We start from the raw sequence: 17,417 nt of genomic DNA on the forward strand, positions 1-17,417 counted from the left end.
ATTAAATATAATAATATTAAAAAATAATTTATTTTTAATAAAAATAATTATATTTAATATTATAATTTAAATAATTTTATTTATATTAATTATATTTTTTTATTTAATATTTATATTAAATAATATATTTTTATAATTATTATATTTTTATATTATATTAATATTTATAATAAATTTATTAATTTAAATATTTTATAAAAATTAATTAATAAATTATTTATTATTAAAATTATAATTATTAAATTAATTAAATTATATTTAATTTTAATTAATAGTTTAAATATAATTTATATAAAATAAAAAATTTATTAATTATAATATTAATAAAAATAAATTAAAAGTTTATAATATTTTGGTAATAATTTATATAATTAAAATAATTTTTTTAATAAATTTAATTTTTATTATAATAATAATTTTTAATAAAAAATGATTTTTATAAGAAAAATAATTTTTGAAAGAAAAATGATTTTTGAAAGAAAAACGATTTTTAAAAGAAAAACGGTGGTCGCTTAGGCAACAATTGTTTAAGAAATAACGTTACCTCTTTAATAAATAATGCATATAAGAGGTACGGTACTTTGTTAAGGAACCGTTTCTCAAAACCACCCTTTGCCGCTATGGTATGCATCCCCCGTTCAACTATCGATAATAAAGTGGACTTTTTATTTCAATAAAAACAACAACCGACTTAATCTTGATATCTTGACACCTTGACACCTTGACACCTTGACACCTTGACACCTTGACACCTTGACACCTTGACACCTTGACACCTTGACACCTTGACACTTTGACTCACGAGGATGAAGCTGCCGCTCTCTTCTCGATCTCGACTAGCTGCGGCGCTAGATCCTTGATTGACTCTGCAGCCGATCTATACTTTACACCCAGTACCTGTTCGGTTTCAGGGGCGCTTGCTCCGTAGAATCCCTCTGGTTTCTGCGTCTTCTCCGGCTCGCCTACGGGTATCACGTCTCGCTTCTCTGGCAACGCCTCGCGCAGATAGTTGGCCATTTCCTGATAACTTAAATCGCCTGCAACGACAAACCATCGCTTGTTTGCAGCCTCTGGTTTAGTGGCAGCCAGTACGTGGGCCTGTGCAAGGTCGCGTACGTCAACCCAAAAATATAAGAATGTAGGAGGAACGGGATCAGTCGACTTCAAACCAGGCCTCAGCAAAGACTGATAAATTAAACTTGTGCTTGTGTTGAGGTCTTCTGGCTTCGCAATTTGAGAGGCGTCAAAGAGTGGCCCGTAGACGCCGGGCGGGTTTAATGTCACCAACTCAAAGTTGCCTTTGCCCTCTTTCACAAAATCCCACGCCGCCTTCTCCGCGAGCGCTTTACTAGCCGGGTATGTTACGTTCGGGTTATCCGTTGCTAACGCTTGTTCAAACGTCGTAGGGTTCCAATCATCTCTTGTATAGATTCTTTGGGGGTTTGCGATTGGGTTCGCAGCTACATCTCCAATAGCAGCGAACGACGATGTGACGACGACCCGCTTAACGCTTGGTGCCACGCGGGTTATGCCCGACAGAATTTCTGTTGTGCCTTTAATGGCTGGGTCTAAAAAGTCGATGCTCTTGACCGCCCTGATGAAGAAAGGCGAAGCCGTATGGAGGACGATGTCGAACGGAGGGTTAGATACCAAGACGTCGTCGAAGGCGCCGGGAACAGTGATGTCGGGTACGACACCAAAGTCTAGTTGCGGCGTGTCCACATATTTGCTGAAGCTCTTTTTGAGAACGTCAATCTTAGACTCCGAACGAGCGACGGCGCGTACCGAGAACCCCGCTTCAAGAAGTTGCGACAGAACATGCTGCGCAATATAGCCGTTCGCTCCCGTAAGGAGAACTCGATGCGGTGCTGCCATTATAGCGATTTGAGCTCAAGGAATTGGTGGTGTTGGGTTCCTTTCAAAGGGTTGCGAGAGGTGAAATGAGGAAGGGAAGCTATGTCAAGGTGTTTCGGTAATCCGGAAGCTTCAAGTATCATATCGATGGCATCATTTATACTCTACATAACCCGATGTTTTCACCCGGGCGACTTGGTCTAGACTAACGCCATGGGTTATATCTAGGTAGGTTACTACTCTGATTCGGTAGTTGACCTTAAGCCTTCTCTACCGCATATAGCCAATTTTATAACATATAATACAATTAACCCAACCAGACCAACACCTCGGCATAATTGTTGGCTCCGATTTAAACGTTAGACCCCATCCGGATCCCGTCGTCTTTGTGGGGTCTTACATCTTACGAACCTCGGAACTAGACGGCGAATTTGGTTGCACCGTGCACGGCGCCGCATAACATACCTACGCCGCATTCTTCCCCATTTACTCATTCAAACCCACGGTATTCGAAGATTACGGGTTTAAACAGATAAAGCCCTTTAGCAAGCTAGAACGAGCTAGGATTTAATTGTGCTATTAATCAGCGAATAGATGTTAAAGCCGAGAGTCATCATTCAGCATTTTCGGTGTTTATATCGTATTCGCCCTTCCACCGCCGTTCCGAGGCTCCGGAAATAGCATTTTCCTATTATTTTTAACTAGCCTGGCACGCTTCCAGAAGATCAACATATTTCCGTGAGCCAAGCTACGCATTTTCCCAGTAATCCGCAGGATAAACCATACTGACAAGATACGGTGATAACATATAATATGACATCTTTAAGCCCTAATTGTTATACTTTGGGTGTCAGTCTTAACCATCCAGTGGCATTACCCGTGGAAGATAGTTTTTTCATCTTCTTTCCTTTTAGATTATTACCCAATTGAAGTTTTACAGTCCATCATTTCATTCTTACCTAACCTAGATATATCTAAGCTCTTGATAAGACTACCTATACACTTATAAGACTTGTATACGAATAGCCTGCGATGTTTCTGCTTATAAGTGATCGGAAATAATGTGCCTCATGTTGGATATGCCCGGAAACCCCATGACAACTGCCTATAAATCATAGTATTATCCATCCGAAGCGTGCCGAAACTTGGTCCGGAATACGTTAGTGTCTAGGTAGGTAAGATCAGTAATTCCAAGACATATCATTACCAATACAGACGTAGGTAAACAAGCAGGTAGGTGCCCTTTTATGAGACATAAATGTAATACCTACCTTTGTTTTAAAGATTTCGCTTGTAGACTTCGGTGATATTATGGTTCACGATACGTTGGTGTCGATCCTCTTAATGAGAGATTTTATATAATAATATTAAAAGTGTAAAACAGGGAGAACTTTTCCAATCAGTTGTAAGGATACAAGAAATGGGAACATAACTCCATTGAAGAACAATAAATGATGATCCTATCCAAGACTAGTTCATTGATATAGCTTTCTATCCTATTCTAAGGATTTAAAATATGGTATCCATTAAGAGGTTGACTAGACCCTAGTTTAATTGCAATTAAAAGCCATAAACTCAAAGGTTTCTGAGTAGAAGTTCAGAAAATAAGAGTAGTTAAAACCGGTAATCATTGGAATTACATCCGTGTAAAAGGAATTGTAACATGACCAATACCTGCTTGAGATATTAACTCGAGTGTGTTTCTAGAGGTATTTAAGTGATCTTATCACGACCGTCAAGTCTAAAGCTATTAGTGTAAAAGTTCTATCTTCTTATATGTTTCGTAAATAAAATGTACCTGTCTTTTGAATATATCCAAACATTACCCTCCAACCCGCGACCAGTTGGATACTGTAAAGATATTGATTCGCATTTTGTGATTTGTAACTGACTTCAATCTTCAATTCGAACAGGCGTTATGACAGTACTCGTGATAATACTAACTGGTCACTTCGGTGCTTATATAGACCTCATAGTCAATTCTATGATATGTATGCATTTCTATGTGTCCTTTGTAACTGACCCGCTGCCACAATATCGAGAATGTCTTCTATATAGCTGCTTATGACGGATATACATGACATGGGTAAGCATAACTCCCGCCTCTAATGCGATATCATATAAAATAGTGTACAGACTAAAACACCATGCTCTCTAATCACTGACTAGGCCATCAACGAACTAATCGATCGGTCCTATTTCCTATTTAGCACTCTACAAAACCCAGCGAACTCGGGGCAAAGTCACGACGAACGTGTAACCGACGTAGCAGCACCTTGCATCCAAGCGTTCAAGACTACGTACATACCGGGACCCTGTCGGCAGCTGTATACGTATAACCACAGCTGATGGTTGGACTGGAGAAACCTCGGGGCCCCCCTATTGCGGCGCGCTACTGGGAAATCTTCGGGTGGAAGAGCGGGTCGAGCGGCCCGTCAACCCGGCGCCGATCTACACTACATTGAAAGAAACCGCTTCAACCATCTTTTTCTTGGATGGCTTGTCCCCCCCGATTGCGTTCCGGTGTCGAGGGTCACAATTCGTACGTTTGGGGGGGGGAAGGGGTGCTTGTGCCTACTAGGGAAAACGCTGGAAGGTCACAGACGATGAGACGGCAGACGAGAGCCGATCTTACATGACCCCACGAAATACGCCGCCAAGCTGTGACTTCTGTGAATTATGTATATTCCTTGGTCAACGTTAGTCGTACCTCCTTGTACGCTGTCTGCTGTCGAACCTTGTATGGGGTAGGGAAGTAATGCGCGGTAGCGGCGGTGGGCTTAGTTTCGAGCTATAAAGGTGGTAATAAGTAATATACTATTCCTCGAGTAGCTTAAAACCTGATTTCCTTCTCTCTACCTACCTTCCGTCTTTTCTTCACTGCCCTAGATACTCGGTAGCTGTTGTTATTATCACTACTTTTTCTCTACGAGCTGTCGTCGAGACAAAGTAAACATGGCGGATATAAATGTAGAACAGGTCCTCAAGAAGCTCTCTATGGGCGACAAGGTCGATCTTTTGGCGGGTATCGACTTTTGGCATACAAAAGGCCTTCCAGAACATGGAATCCCTTCGTTGCGCTTAACTGACGGGCCCAATGGCGTTCGTGGCACCAAGTTCTTCAATGGTATCAAAGCTGCTTGCTTTCCTTGTGGAACCGGATTGGGTGCTACTTTCAACCTCGAACTTCTAGAAGAAGCAGGAAGGAAAATGGGAGACGAGGCCAAGGTAAAGGGAGCACACGCCATCCTAGGGCCTACTATAAACATGCAGCGAGGCCCTCTGGGTGGCCGAGGATTCGAGTCGCTTGGCGAAGACCCTTTCCTAGCTGGGTTGGGTGCAGCTGCGCTCGTCAGGGGTATCCAGTCAACCGGGATCCAAGCTACTATTAAGCATTTCGTTTGTAATGACCACGAACACAAACGAAATGCCGTCCAAGCAATCATCACAGAACGAGCACTGCGCGAGATCTATGCGCTGCCGTTCCAGTTGGTCGTTCGCGATTCTAATCCGGCATCGTTTATGACGGGTTATAATGGAGTCAACGGAACGTACTGTAGCGAGAACCCCAAGCTTTTGGACCAGATGCTACGTGGGGAATGGGGTTGGGATGGAATGATCATGAGTGACTGGTATGGCACATACAGCACTACAGAGGCGGCGATAGCTGGTCTTGATCTTGAGATGCCTGGTCCACCACGATTCAGAGGCGAGCCGTTGAAGTTCAATGTCTCGACCGGCAAAGTTCGCACCCATATCCTAGATCAGCGAGTGAAGGCTATGTTGGAATTTATCAAAAAGTGCGCTGCTAGCGGCGTGAAAGAGAACGCCCCTGAAGGCACAGCTGATACCCCTGAAACGGCGGAGCTTCTTCGACGGATCGGCAATGAGGGAATAGTCTTATTGAAGAACGATAAAGATATTCTTCCCCTTAAAAAGGATAAGAAGGTATGGTATTCTTCTCTAACTTTGCTCAGACTTTAGGCTCCTAATAGCTAATTGCCTGGCATTTCTAGACTGTAATTATTGGACCGAACGCCAAGGTTGCAACATACCACGGAGGAGGATCCGCGTCTTTGGCTGCGTACTATGCCGTGACTCCATTCGACGGTATTAGTAACAAGTTGTCCTCGCCTCCAGATTATACAATCGGCCAATACTCACACAAGTTGCTACCGCTCCTTGGTTATTCGACTGAGTCAGCTAAGGGCGCACAAGGAATGACCATGAAGGTTTACACAGAGGGACACGATATTCTAGACAGACAACCAGTTGATCAACTAGAGCTTCTTAAGACGGAGATGCTACTAATCGACTACTCGAATCCGAACGTGAAGGGCCCTCTCTGGTACGCGACTCTTGAGGGATCGCTGGTTGCTGAGGAAGACGCGACCTGGGAATTCGGCGTTGTTGTGTCCGGATCGGCAAATCTTTACATTAATGACGAGCTAATCGTCGACAATACCACAAAACAGACATTAGGCGAGGCATTCTTCGGCAGTGCCACGGTCGAAGTGAAAGGGACCTACAAGTTAGAAAAGGGAAAGACCTACAATTTCAAGGTCACATTTGGATCGAGCCCAACATCCAAATTGGGAGGCGATGCGGTTCTTCTCAACGGCGGCGCGCTCAGGGTCGGCGGCTGCAAGATTGTCGACCCCAAGGCTGAGATAGCCCACGCTGTAGAACTGGCTCGGGGTGCCGATCAAGTCATTGTATGTGCTGGGCTTAACGCCGAATGGGAAACTGAAGGCAATGACCGCACCGATATGAGCCTCCCTCCCGGCTTAGATGATCTAATCTCTGCCGTCGCCAAAGCCAATCCCAACACAGCGGTGGTCATGCAGTCCGGTACCCCAGTAGAGATGCCTTGGATTAACGACGTAAATGCTCTTATCCACGCTTGGTACGGCGGTAACGAGACGGGAAATACCATTGCGGATATTCTCTTCGGCGATGTAAATCCTTCGGGAAAGCTTAGTCTCAGTTTCCCGGTCCGCGTCCAGCATAATCCCGCATATCTGAATTACCGGACCGAAGGCGGTCGAGTGATCTACGGCGAGGACATCTACATCGGTTACCGGTACTACGAATTTGCCGACCGCGAGGTCTTATTCCCTTTCGGACACGGCTTGAGCTACACGAGCTTTGCGTTTTCAGATCTGTCGGTCACCGAAAAAGACGGGGAATTAACTATATCAGTTGCCGTCACAAATACGGGCGGCGTAAAGGGCGCCGAGGTTGCGCAGGTCTACGTGGCGCCCAAACAGAAAGCGAAGGTGAACCGGCCAGTCAAAGAACTCAAGGGTTTCGCCAAGGTAGAGTTGGCACCGGGCGAAACTAAGACGGTTTCTGTAAAGGTTGCGAAGAAATACGCGGCTAGTTACTGGGACGAGGAACGCGATCAATGGTGCGTCGAGGAGGGCGAGTACGATGTCATTGTCAGTGACAGCAGTGAGATTAAAGAAAGTAAAGCCGTGAAGGGTTCGTTCAAGGTGGCCGAGACATTTTGGTGGTCCGGGCTGTGATGGATTCTGGAATTCTAATATGGGAAATCGTTGCCCATGAAATGTAACGAATGCTGATGAAAATTATGACGAGGCGTCTATTCGAGATATGTTCTTAGAGGAAAATATTTGATATGACTGAATGAGATGGAAATAGATTTCACTTCTGTTATAACAGAAATAGTATCCTCAGTGCCGTATAAATGTTTGATTCTATCGTATTGCCGCCATTTAATTGAGATCACTTTGCAACCCGCTTTCCAAATTGACCTCGATGAGTTCTCAATGAGTTCCCAATGGGGGCCAGAAAGATAGCGCAGATGAGTGGAATCGAAATTAGAATTTGATGAATGAGAAGTTGAGAATTGTTACAATTTAATCTTTGCACAATAGCTCCAGTATGTGACACCTTATGTAAGGTACCTACATGTACATCTTGGACCCTGAATAGACCCCGCAGTGGGTCCGTGAAATAGAAACGCGGGGTAGATTTCCAAGACGCGACGCGATCTTACAAGATCTTTACAATATATCACTTTAAATCAACTCGATTTACAACCATCTCGGATAGAGCCAAATATAAATCGATTATACAAACAATTGGCCAATTAGAAAGCTATACTTCTACTTATGCCTCAACATCCAAAGAATTAAACCCTCCAAAACGATGCGCCCTATTATAAGAGAACCCCAGCGCAACACCTAAAACTCCCAAATAAACCACCACCACCACCACCACACCATGGCGCCCCCCACGATCCTCGCCCACAAATCCTCCTTCCTCACCGCGCAAACCCTCCACCTATCCCAATCCCTCACACCAAGCAACACATGGCGCACATCCAACCAGCGCATCCCCGACACCGACGGCAGCCTAAGCGACCGCGTCGTCGACGAGGCGCTATACCGCGCGAACCATATCCTACAACAACACGCGCGCCGCGTGTATGCGCCCCAGGCTAGTCGGCATGTCGCGGAGCAGATCGAGACGCTGTACTTAGAAGCTGCGGAGAGGGCTGTGCGCGGGGAAGGGGGTCGAGGGGAGGATGATGAGGACGGGATAGATGTAGGGACGGGGTTGGGTGGTAGAGGGCCCAAGTTTTTGATGGTGGGTGCGGATTTTGGTATGTCTACTTCTCTACGATTACGATACTATATCATATTATAAAAGCGCCAGCTAACTAACCATCCCTAACGCAGCATCCGACGAAGTCATCGCCTCCCTCCCCAACACATGGGACCAACACTCAACCTCGCAATCCGAAGCCCACCCCGCCGAAGCCCTACGCTACGCCGACCTCGCAACCTCGCTATCAATCCTCTCCTCGCGGCGAAAAGAAACGCGCGCGCGCCTCGATCGTCTCCGTCGAATGCGCAACTTACTAGCCCCTTTTTCTTCCACCACCACCACCACCTCCTCCTCCTCCTCCTCCTCTTCCGGCCTAGACTCCTCCAACCCGCAAAGTAGTAGTGGTGCGAACGAAGTCGGTAATACAAGCGAATCCGGCGTCGAAAAAGTCCAACCGAACCTCGTCACGCGCGACGGCGAAATGGAAAAGGAGCTCGAGCGCATGCGCGTGCTACTGGTGCGCGTCGCCGCCCGCGTCGCCCAGTTACCGGACCCGGAGCCCGGCGAGGACGTCGCGATGGAGGATCTGGAGGCCGTGGAGCGGGGCAAGGTTGAGAGGTTGCTTGATGGGTTTTGATATGCCATGACAATACATGCTAGCGCTTACCATACTAGTACAATTCTAGTTCTTTGTTATTCTGTATGGACTTGAAGAGGAAGAAAGAAAGTGGCGTCTCGAGTTTCGGAGAGGCTAGTTGGCCTGGCTTGGCGGTCGACTCGCCATGTCGTTACGCAAGAATGATGATACTCCTATAGTACATATCTACATACCTCATACCTGGCTGAGATAAGGTCAATTAAGCAAGTTAAATTGCCATCATACGAAAACAAGCTCGACGATATGAAAAGAAGATATTTATATTGAAGTGACTGAATGGAGTAGGTATTCCACTTGACTGTTATTCTCAATCTCTATACAGGTTCCATTCTCTTTTATCTAATCATACTCGTAATAACTTATGCCTCATAACTCGTTATTCGGATCCTTACCCTCGCTAAGCTTGCGGCACAAGAGACATGATGCTCTTCTTCCTCTGCTCCTGGCTACCTTCAAGCGTGGCATCCTTAGAGCTGTCGTCGACGTCTAGGCCCTTAGAGGTCTTGGGCTCTTTTTCTTTCTCCTCATCCTCATCCCCATCTTCGCCGTTCTTCTTATCGTCCTTAGCATAAGGGTTCGGGCGGACGACACGTAGCTTTACAATCTCCTTGTCCCTATCCTCATCAGACACCTTGTAGTAGACGCGTAAACCGACTGTGGCGACAGCATTCCACGGGTCTTTCTCGAACTCGTCCTCTTCCTCCGGCGGCTCGACAGGAGGTCGCGACGAAGGAGGAGGGGCGACACTATTCGCCTGACGCTTAAGCTCATAATCTAGCTCTCTGTCGCTGATCTCGGAAACAGACGATATATCGCTCTCGTCAGACGAGTCATCCTCTTCATCTTCCGTCTCCTTTGTCCCCTTCTCATCTGACTTGTTATCGACATTTGCCTTATTTGACGAAGTAACGCTAGAATCAGGTAATCCTTCCGTATCCGGCTCAGTTTTGCCTTCAACCTTCTCAGACCCAGATGTATCATCTGCTTTGGATTCCTTAGATACCTCGGGGGTTTCAGCAGAGTGCTCTTCAGATGTCGACGGCGAGTCTACGGAAGACTTGTCAGGCTCTGTAGAGGGCGTCTCCGCCTTGGGATCCGTACTCGATTCAGAAGTCGGTTCCTTTTTAGTGTCCTCCGGCGCCGGGGTAGGGCTTGGCGACAACACTTGAACGTGCTTATCCGCGGGTTCCGACGGTTCTTCCTTGGAACTGGTATCCTGTTTGTCAGCCTCCTTGGCCTTTAACTTGTCGGCCTTTACAGCCTTTTTGATCTGTGCTTTGGCCTTGGCCTTAGCCTTCTTCTCCTGGTCCCTCTTATGCTGTTTGACGCGGTAATAATGATTACGTTGCCGGGCCTCCATGATCTTTTTCTTGAGTTCCTCACGCTCCTTATCCTTCTTGCGCTGCTCCGCTTCCTTCCGGGCCTTCTTTTCTTCAGCAGACTCGATGATCTTCCCCTTACTGTGAGCGAGGTCGTATGACATGCCGACGGCAACTAGTTTGTCTCTGCGGTCCCGCGCATGGTTGCGCACCACCTCTTCTATCGGTAGTTTGCCCATATAACGAGTGGCATCAATTTTGAGCAAGACCGTATATTCGCCCTCTTCTAGCTCGAGCTCAACATTTACTGCGCGGTTCAGACGGATCGAGCTGATGCTGCGAACAACATAGTCTTCTTGGCCGTTCTTGTGCAGGCGAAAGTTCAGTTCGAATCGGTACTGGCCTTCAAGGCCTCGGTAGTAGCGCTCATCTAGCTGAGAAAGCACAAGAACAACAGGCCCAGTCTTTGCGAGAGAAAATGTAAAGTATGTATCGTGGTAGTCTAGTGTCCAGGGAACCGATAGTGTTGTCCAGAGAGAGGTAACTTTCCACTCCGGCCCGAAAAGTCGAGTTCTATCAAAAGCCTGGTACTTTCGAAGTAGGTCATCGTACGAAATCCAGAAATTCCCATCGTCGCCGAACCGATGGTTGAGCTTGACCATCCACTCAGCTGTCCACTCTTTAGACCCGTCGCTCCAAGCACCGGTCCATTCTCCTTTTCCCCAGGGATTCTTGAGTAGGACAAGTCGCTGGCCGTCAATGTCCACAGCCTTCATTATTGAGTAGGCATGAAGCTCATAGATGCCCTTACGTTCGCCCCAATAAGAACCCCACATTCCTGTAGAGCATCCGAAGAGAAATTCATCATTCACCTTCATCAACTCTTCTTTCCAAAAATACTCCCTATCAAGAATATCCGTGGTATAGAGCTATTATACGGTGTCAGTAGGAAAATGATTTTCAAAGGTACGACTGAAAGAGAAAACTTACCTCGGACGTAACTCCACCGGTGAGATCTTCGATCCCTTCTCCGGTGAAACCGCCCTCGATCGATGCGTAGTCACCATGCGCTTTAGCATACGCCTTCTCGAGCAGTGGTAGCCAGGTCTCATTTTCGTGCTCACACTGGGCGAAATAGAGAGCTCCGGATCCGCTCTGATACGCCTTTCGATATTGCTCCTCAGAGTTGATCCTTTCGCGGTCTTCCCAAAGGATCCGCTCGAGGAAGCTCTCATCGAAGTCGGGCTTGGTCAGGAATAACTTGTCATCGATAATCTCTGAGATCCACTCGCCATCGCGGTGGAAGACAAAGCCGTAGACGCCGACCTGTTCGTCACGAGCTACGCAAACCTTCTCAATCAAACTAGGCTTGTTGCTAAGAGTACATAGAGCGGCGAGCAGCCAACAGTCGCCATCACGACCTTGCCTGACGTCGTTGGCGGTGGGACCCTCGATATAGAACTTAGGGTCGTCAAAGATGTCTACCACACGCTTGACGCTCTTGGGCTTGAATAACGAGTCGGCCTTTTCCTTGGTGTTGCAAAGAGACTCTAGAGTATCTCGGCTACCCCATTTCAAATCGATCTCGAGATCGAAGTGCGGGTCTCGATATTTCTGATTTACACGGCGACACTCCTTGACGATTTTGGCAACCTTGGCTTGACAGACGGCGGCAGCTTCTTCGTACGACGTCTGGGTATTTGTGCCAACGGCTTTGGTAGACCTCTTCGCCGCTTTCTCGGCATATTCGTTATGCGGGATAATAGTAGTTGCTAGTGTGGGTGAATTAATAACGTCACGCTCGAAAACTAGCGTAATAGGGTAGTATAGCAATGAGGGTACGAACCTTTTCCAGGAGCTTTAGTTGTAAATTTTTTCCAGAATTCGTCAATCGCTTCCTGAGGGGTCTGCTTCTTAGGTTTCTTAGGGGTTTGCATGCTCACGGGCACCACGGCCATCACGGTACGGTCTCCAACGCCCTGGTCCGAATATCCTGCCTCCGAAGACGAGGCTGAGTCAACGTCGGACATGGCTCTTTGATTTCAGACTAAGGTGAGATAGTACGAGATACCAAGCTAAGAGTGACACGAAGACGGAAGGGACAATTAGTCACCCGGTCCTACTTTTCTCGTCAAGTCGAAAGGAGAAGAGAAGGTAGACCGAAGGAGAGATACAAATAGCTAGCACAATTAGCTATCTGACAGGCAAGAGAGGGGTTGTGCTAGTTCAGAAACGGCTAAGGGGAAAAAAGAAGGTGATGGAGAAAGTGATATGTGTAAGTGAGAAGTAATGGCAAACGGGAAGGAAATATTTCGAACTTATAAACATTGGCACTAGGACACAGCAGGCATAGCAGGTATAGCAGGTATAGAAGAAAAATGTGGTTCACCGAGGCCAGGGGGAGTCATGATCAGTCCCGTCTGCATTAATTAAGGCATAGCTCAGCCCATGCAATTGTTTGTGATATTGTGACATCGTGTGATGCTGACGACTTATAGTCTTATACCAAGCCTCGATAGACCTAGGTAGTGTTTAGTTGCTTGCTCTGTCAGCTTTGCTTGTTGCATAGAAGTATACGAAGTAGAAGTAAAATGTAGTTTAGAGCATGCGACATTGGAGAAAGAAGATGGAGGAGAAAAGGAAGAGCTACTGAGTACATGTAGGTAAGTACTATAATAGGTACATAATAGGTACTATAATGTTTGGTGTAACCTAGCTGTTTGTAAGAAATGGAATGCTGCAGAGCCCTATGTGGGTCATAAGTGGATCATATCCCGCGGTGCTGAGATAAGCTTGTGCAAGCTTGGTTCAGCCTGCTTGTCAATTGGGGGCGGAAATGCAGATATTAGCCAATAGAGACTCTAGCACCCAGCCTTCATTTTATGGGTCATTTTGTCTTACATTATGATATATCATTTCTATATCATTTCTACATCAAAATCAAATAAAATACTTGCATCTGCATTTGTTAATGTTGATGTTAATGTTGAAAACATTTCCGCATTTGGTACGATCCTGCGGCTCTCGAAAATGACAAGAAAAGAAAAGAAACGGAAAAAGGAATTAATAACAAGCAAAGACTTGACTCCTTATGCGGTTGAAAGGAACATGCATAAAAGAAGAATGGTATGGAAAAGACAACCTTAGTTGCTTTGAATATTATTAAACAATACTTTTGTATAAATCTAAAACAATACTAATCCAGGTACCTATATGTACCTCTTAATACATGTACTCTTAGATATCTTCAGTTATCATCATCATCATCATCAGGTATCCGGCCCCCGTCGAAAGTGCTTCTATCATACCTATTCCAGTTGAAATTCAGGGGAAGACCAATATTTTCTCGGGTAACAAGGTCGACAAAGCGTGTATGCCCTAGCCGTGCAGTCCTATCGGCGTTCCTATTCGGAATATATGCATACCTTGGATTCAAGTCGATGATAGTGTTGAATACTCTAGAATATTGCTGGCACGTGATAGATTGAGCCATCGCATCTAACAATTGCTCTTGGGTTACGCCTTCTGCGTCACCAACACCTGCGTCGAATCTTGCAATTGGATTAACCACTCTCCATATGCGATTTAGCAACATCTCTACTACGGGGATGGGGACTGGCGCTAGGGTTTTGGCCCGAATAAACCTGCTAAGTGCATTAATGCACCTCGTAATATTTCGGCCTGATTCACCCGGATTGCCATACCAGGATGGGGACGTAGTAAGATGATGGAAACCAGCTAACACTTGGTCCGGATTGTTCTGTAGCTCCGGGCTATTCTTAAGAAGAAAATTGATAGCACCTACAAATGCTAGGCCACAGGCGGAACTAAATGGCATACCAGTACAGGCAATAAGACATTCGATCATTCTTTCCGAGAGATGATACTGGGAAAGAAAACCATCCATTACAGGAATATTTTCGAAGCACATCTCACTCAAGAAGCGGTCAAGGCCAAGTTCCGTTCGCCGTCTGAGAATAACTGCGACGGCGTCATAACAGTTTTGTTTTATGGAATTTCCCAGTAACATTGAAGGACTATTTATGCCCCAGAGGTCTAGGGAAGGAACAGTGCCTGTCGAAATAGCCGTGTCGATGAGAAGTTCAAAGCATCTATAGCCCTCGGGGTTCGCGAGGCATTGCCTCATGGAATCAAAGTCGAGAATTTCTCGCACAACTGAACCAAAATCCACTGTGTACGACCATCCCCCTGGAGCTCTCACATTGCTTGTAACTACTATGTCACGAAGGGTAGTCAACAGGCCAAGATTACCATTTATGAAAGCATACTCGATCGGTTGAAGAGCGCGATATCGATGCGGATTCTCGAAAATATATCTTACGGTGTGGTTGAAGACCGCACTGTTTAGTTTCTTGTTCATACGTCCCATTCGGAGACATTGCCAAACCTCCATGTGTTGGGCAACTCTCGCCATGACGTCGAATTGAAGCCTTGGTGCCATTGTGAATGTTTGATTTTTGATATGCAGATACTAAGGGATTATAGGCTATGATAATGAATTCAGGTTGTGTGCCGAATATGATATACGGATAAAATTCTGATGCCGGATATTTCTTCTCTGCCTACCTACTTATACTAAATTTTTGAGCATTGTTACATATTTGTGCTTTAACGATCAGATACCATATTCCTGTTAGTTCACTGTGCTTTGAGATCAAGGCTAACAGACTAAACAATGTGGTTGTTCGGTTCTACTATGATAGGTAAATTATTTATACCCACATGACCTCGAATGTTGTTATGGGTGTTAATTTTCAAGAGAGACAGGGATATTGGGACTGATGAATGCTATCAGCAAGGAATATCATCTTTACAAGAAAAGGGGAGATGTAGCATTATCCGATAGCTATGGCATTAAAGTGACTATTACACGTTAGTCAGCTTATATTTACCAATTCTAGGTATATCAGGCGATATTGCGGGCCATTCGACTGTATAGTCGTAAGATACTTATTCGTGATTTGCCCGAGTTTACGAGGGGTTATTGTGCCCGAGTTTACGAGGGATATTGTCAGACGATCTTTTTGCCTGGCCATTTTACGAGATAGGAAGTTCGTCTGTGCGCAGCTCTGGAGCGTTTTTTTTGGGTGCATCCTCGAATTCTCACGTGCTCTTCCAGATCTCCACTTTTATCTTTTTCTCGAAATACGTATCTTTTTTGCCCGACTTTTAAGTATTTAATAGCCTAGCTAGCCACGGTCATTAATTACGTAGTTACGCATTATATATTTAAGCAACTTAAGTTTCACAAGAGCCTGGGTTCGAGTCCTGTACGCTCCTTTTTTTTTTTTTTTTTTTTTCATTTTTTAAAAGAATTCTAGCAAAGTTTAATATTTGAGGTTGTCCGCCGCTGCTGCCGGGGAAAGGCGCTCGGCCGAAGCGCGCCGAGCGCCTTTCCCCGGCAGCAGCGGCACGTGATTCGTAAACTCGGGCTATTGTGGTGCCCCGCAGGGGTGCCCTCATGTGTCGAATTTTTTCCATGGCCCAAATAGGAAAGTAACTCAATGGGCAGTATATGGCCGGTGCGCAATTATGTAAACTCGGGCATATTGTGCAGCCCGCAGGGCTGCCTCCAGTTATATTTTAGGATATATGCCGCGATTCTCTTAGTCAGGAAATATATAGTATTTCGTCAGTGGGTTCAGTTGTTCCAGCCTTGGATGTATTCTGCGAATAATTAGGATGGGTACTATATTCGCCGCCGTACGTCAAGCAGGCAGCGAAGAGGAAGCAATCTGTGTATATAAAGTTGAGCACGCCATCGAGTTCTTGGTTCTCGGTACAGTTAAATCAGCTCATTAAAGGATACAACTCCAAACGCCTACGACGCCCACCATCACACTGAAACAATATTCTATTATTGCTATTATCCCTACGAACTTCCTCGGCACCATGCGTCTCATTCAAGTTCTCTCGATTCTTTCCCTTGGACTGGGTGTCTTTGGCCAAACCCGCGAGTGTTCGACTCGAAATGATTGCTCAGGGAGCAAAGTTTGCCAGCGTAGGTGAAATAGCTCAAGCAAACACTGACTTATTGCCTTCCAAGGTTATATTGTGAGATTCCAAACTAATATTGTCGTATATGCAGATAAAACTTGCCAATATTACGAGAGTTGGATCTGTACTGAGCCAACTGACCCGGCCTGTAATAACGGAGTTCAAGATGAGTGCTACCAAGACTGTGACAAATGAAACATTGTGCTTGGCACGGAGGTATATATGGATATATGTATTGATTGAATCGCGTGGATTGAAAAGACTTCAGTGTATCTAAGCATAAATGAAACGACTGGTTTCGTTTGTTGACCTCAATAGAGTATTATCTCAAACGCTCATTACCGCTCAAGACAAATTTCAAAAAATCCCGTTTACTTCTTTACTCGTAACCTCCTGAGTTTTGAATACGGAAAAGATAACTAGTTCTGTTTCGCTTTTACAAGGCTAAATATAGCCTTCTGGAACTCTCCATGAAGAGCAATGACTTTAGGATGCATGGGCGGAATAATCTGACAGACTGCCGTCCCACAGATACCAGTCTCATGGTCAATAAACCACATACAACTCGGAAACCCGCCCTAAAACACAGTATTCGGCGCGAACCAGCCCTCATGGCCCTTCTTCACCACCAGGCCCGCGAAGCTCCACGTCTTCCTGATAGGCAATGGAATCTGCAGGCCGAGATACTGCGTCTTCTTCGGCGAGGAGGCGATATCATCGTTCAAGCTCTGCTCTAGCTTTTCGTCGAGCTGCGGGCGGAAAAGTTCTTCGTACAACGCAGGTGATAGGAGCTTGGGGTCTCGCCGAAATACGGCGGACAGGAATGTGTAGTAAGCTCTTGGGGTCGCGAATACGCCCGCGCCTCCCAAGCAGTCGGACGCTCCGCCCTTCGTATCGAAGTCCGAGGCATCCACTGCCGGCGGCTCTCCTTTCTCGTTGAGTGTGCTAAGGTTAGCTACCCTATCTTTCATGCCATCTCTCGCTTTTGGAAA

General features: G+C 45.7%; 5 protein-coding genes across 5 annotated transcripts; 2 read left to right on the top strand and 3 right to left on the bottom strand.

The window, feature by feature from the left end:
• Positions 1 to 702: 702 nt before the first annotated feature.
• Positions 703 to 2,323, bottom strand: F4817DRAFT_286958 (putative NADPH-dependent methylglyoxal reductase GRE2). The gene is made up of 2 exons (XM_049299617.1): positions 769 to 2,323; positions 703 to 720 (listed from the first exon to the last, which is right to left on the bottom strand). The coding sequence occupies exon 1, from the start codon at positions 1,873 to 1,875 to the stop codon at positions 799 to 801; it is 1,077 nt and encodes a 358-aa protein (XP_049154455.1). The 5' UTR covers positions 1,876 to 2,323; the 3' UTR covers positions 703 to 720; positions 769 to 798.
• Positions 2,324 to 4,374: 2,051 nt separating this feature from the next.
• On the top strand, positions 4,375 to 7,421 carry F4817DRAFT_286975 (glycoside hydrolase family 3 protein). Its single transcript, XM_049299618.1, has 2 exons — positions 4,375 to 5,802; positions 5,871 to 7,421. The coding sequence occupies exons 1-2, from the start codon at positions 4,810 to 4,812 to the stop codon at positions 7,380 to 7,382; spliced, it is 2,505 nt and encodes an 834-aa protein (XP_049154456.1). The 5' UTR covers positions 4,375 to 4,809; the 3' UTR covers positions 7,383 to 7,421.
• A 454-nt stretch (positions 7,422 to 7,875) lies between these two features.
• F4817DRAFT_351960 (kinetochore Sim4 complex subunit Fta4) lies at positions 7,876 to 9,329 on the top strand. Its single transcript, XM_049305162.1, has 2 exons — positions 7,876 to 8,485; positions 8,562 to 9,329. Exons 1-2 carry the CDS (start codon positions 8,104 to 8,106, stop codon positions 9,065 to 9,067), a joined length of 888 nt encoding a protein of 295 aa, XP_049154457.1. The 5' UTR covers positions 7,876 to 8,103; the 3' UTR covers positions 9,068 to 9,329.
• A 3-nt stretch (positions 9,330 to 9,332) lies between these two features.
• On the bottom strand, positions 9,333 to 13,112 carry F4817DRAFT_351963 (cysteine proteinase). Its single transcript, XM_049305163.1, has 3 exons — positions 12,254 to 13,112; positions 11,398 to 12,179; positions 9,333 to 11,336 (listed from the first exon to the last, which is right to left on the bottom strand). Exons 1-3 carry the CDS (start codon positions 12,435 to 12,437, stop codon positions 9,486 to 9,488), a joined length of 2,817 nt encoding a protein of 938 aa, XP_049154458.1. The 5' UTR covers positions 12,438 to 13,112; the 3' UTR covers positions 9,333 to 9,485.
• Positions 13,113 to 13,353: 241 nt separating this feature from the next.
• F4817DRAFT_369125 (uncharacterized protein) lies at positions 13,354 to 14,869 on the bottom strand (the record flags this gene model as incomplete). Its single annotated transcript, XM_049307316.1, has 4 exons — positions 13,354 to 14,643; positions 14,680 to 14,731; positions 14,765 to 14,815; positions 14,846 to 14,869. The coding sequence occupies 4 exons, from the start codon at positions 14,867 to 14,869 to the stop codon at positions 13,655 to 13,657; spliced, it is 1,116 nt and encodes a 371-aa protein (XP_049154459.1). The 3' UTR covers positions 13,354 to 13,654.
• Between the last annotated feature and the right edge of the window lie 2,548 nt (positions 14,870 to 17,417).

Source organism: Daldinia loculata (assembly GCF_022478755.1).
Source record: "Daldinia loculata strain CBS 113971 unplaced genomic scaffold F4817scaffold_81, whole genome shotgun sequence".
NCBI lineage: Eukaryota > Fungi > Ascomycota > Sordariomycetes > Xylariales > Hypoxylaceae > Daldinia > Daldinia loculata.

What these genes read in the sequence shown, in the direction of transcription:
- F4817DRAFT_351960 (XM_049305162.1), top strand. Translation starts at nt 8,104, where the DNA reads ATGGCGCCCCCCACGATCCTCGCCCACAAATCCTCCTTCCTCACCGCG. An exon ending in GATGGTGGGTGCGGATTTTG is followed by an intron (nt 8,486 to 8,561) that starts GTATGTCTACTT and finishes TCCCTAACGCAG; the next exon opens with CATCCGACGAAGTCATCGCC.
- F4817DRAFT_286958 (XM_049299617.1), bottom strand. Translation starts at nt 1,875, where the DNA reads ATGGCAGCACCGCATCGAGTTCTCCTTACGGGAGCGAACGGCTATATT.
- F4817DRAFT_351963 (XM_049305163.1), bottom strand. Translation starts at nt 12,437, where the DNA reads ATGTCCGACGTTGACTCAGCCTCGTCTTCGGAGGCAGGATATTCGGAC. An exon ending in AACTAAAGCTCCTGGAAAAG is followed by an intron (nt 12,180 to 12,253) that starts GTTCGTACCCTC and finishes CACCCACACTAG; the next exon opens with CAACTACTATTATCCCGCAT. An exon ending in CCGGTGGAGTTACGTCCGAG is followed by an intron (nt 11,337 to 11,397) that starts GTAAGTTTTCTC and finishes ACCGTATAATAG; the next exon opens with CTCTATACCACGGATATTCT.
- F4817DRAFT_286975 (XM_049299618.1), top strand. Translation starts at nt 4,810, where the DNA reads ATGGCGGATATAAATGTAGAACAGGTCCTCAAGAAGCTCTCTATGGGC. An exon ending in CCCTTAAAAAGGATAAGAAG is followed by an intron (nt 5,803 to 5,870) that starts GTATGGTATTCT and finishes TGGCATTTCTAG; the next exon opens with ACTGTAATTATTGGACCGAA.